Here is a 1,855-nt window from a genome sequence, read left to right as displayed (position 1 = left end):
AATGATTAAAAATAATACAACAACAAAATAATATTCTTTCTACCAACGCATAACAGAGTGTTGTTGGTTAAAAAAACAATGACCTTTAACAAATAATCAAGCACTCAACCACTAGGCCTACACAGTGTCGTTTTATACTGTGAAGCTCGGAGATCGGAGCCTCGGGCGAGCCCCTGAAGGCAGCATACGCGATAGACTCTGCTGTGAATGGGGTGTGACGTGGGAGCAATCAGTGCTGCAGTCTGAGCTGAACTCAGAACTCACTCTACATTTTTACGGAGCGCTGTCAGCAACACTGGGCGCTACGGACCGAGTTTGAATAAGCGCCGTTACTCGTCTGCACTCCCCGAGAATCAAAGAAGAAAGCCCCGGGGGAACAGCATCGAGCGGACAGGGGACACATGGAAACGACATGTAGCTGGACATACGGCGGTGGACTTCATAGTTTCGCTCGAGAAGAGGCGAAGTGAGCTGCCAAATAAACATGCTCACCCCGATGCTGGCCTCCCTGCTGCTGCCTCTTCTCCTTCTCTGTCGGATTTCTTTCTGCCAATATTCAAGCGACCAGTGCAGCTGGAAGGGAAGGTGAGGTTTACAGCCCTGTTTACTAAATGTAAAATGTTGATTTAAACAACAGGCTACAGTCTGAAAGTAAGTGAGCAGCAGCGACCTGAAATGACTGTGACCGAAACTCATAGACCGCGGTGATATGAAATAAAAGGAGCTACAACTTAGGACAAAATACAAAAAATAGAAGCAGTGGTCATGCAATTGTGGGATGTGAATGAAAAGTAGGCTACTTTAGTTACACAGACACATTAGAGTTTTGGTCTAGGTGGTGGGGAATTTATGAATGACTAATTGACAAAGTTATTTGATCACAATAACATGACTCAGCAATACATTTGAAAAAAGGGTTAGCTATGAACTCGGGAGTATACAATGGTGCACAATTATACATTCAATTATTCTGATTTTTTTTTTTTAAAGAGTAGGCTACTAGTAGACACTTGAATAAATATTCCACCATAAAGGATTACATGCATGTATCCCCTAAGAGTTTAAATGATTTGGATTTTAACAGATTCTTAAACCTTAGGCAGCATATACTGGAACATTTCACCTCTCATCAAACATCTGCTGAAATCTGTTTTGAACTTGAGAGGCTGTGCCTCAAATAGTGTGGTTTTGTTTTTCATCCTCCAGTCAGGAGGGGTTGGTGATATTCAACACTTTGAGCCCTCTTCCAATAATGTGTTGTTCATTAGTGAGACTCTTGACTAATCTCCTTTAATTGCATGCAGAAGTGATGAAGTTAGAAAGGACTTAATTAGAGGCGTGCTGAGGAGAGCTTGGTTATGGGGCTTCAGCTACATATGCTCAGCATGTGCCATCAGTTACTTCATATCTATGGCACATTTGAATTTCAGCATCTCATCTTCAGGGAACTGGGTGTTTCTCCTCCAGAGTCTAACCACTAGCTTGGCATGCCTATGCTGGTGGACTGCTGATGGCTTCCTGCCTCTGGCGTTGCCACAGAATGACTGACAGACTGGAGTTTTCAAACCCTGACCAGGCATTAAGTTCTGGAGGGAGTCATTTGGTCATGCTGGCGCCAGAGTCCGAAGTGCTGCCCGGACAAGTCTCTTCCAGTCTTTTTGGTGGCTTGAAAGCAATGGGAGGTTCGGTGCGTGACCTGCATTTGCACTTGCATGCAGCAGGCCCAGCTACTGTTGCTGCCGTTGTCTGCCCAGAAGCCCCTGTGTCCCTCCATTCATCCATTTCTTCTTCAAACTCTTACCAAAGGCAGCCTGCCAGTGGTGCATTTTGCCAAAGCTCTGGGAGGAACAATGTG

At 44.8% G+C, this 1,855-nt stretch overlaps 1 protein-coding gene across 1 annotated transcript in view; it reads left to right on the top strand.

Annotated features, from left to right (window-relative positions):
- The first annotated feature begins 228 nt into the window (after window positions 1-228).
- metrnla (meteorin like, glial cell differentiation regulator a) overlaps window positions 229-1,855 on the top strand; it is a 6,253-nt gene continuing 4,626 nt past the window's right edge. The window contains exon 1 of the mRNA XM_032537892.1: window positions 229-585. Within this exon, the coding sequence (XP_032393783.1) occupies window positions 485-585 (101 nt within the window). The 5' untranslated portion in view covers window positions 229-484. The remainder of the gene's footprint in view (window positions 586-1,855) is intronic.

Source organism: Etheostoma spectabile, chromosome 15 (genome assembly GCF_008692095.1).
Source record: "Etheostoma spectabile isolate EspeVRDwgs_2016 chromosome 15, UIUC_Espe_1.0, whole genome shotgun sequence".
NCBI classification, from domain to species: domain Eukaryota; kingdom Metazoa; phylum Chordata; class Actinopteri; order Perciformes; family Percidae; genus Etheostoma; species Etheostoma spectabile.
Note: the sequence above shows the minus strand (reverse complement) of the source record. Positions and strands in the feature narration are given on the sequence as shown.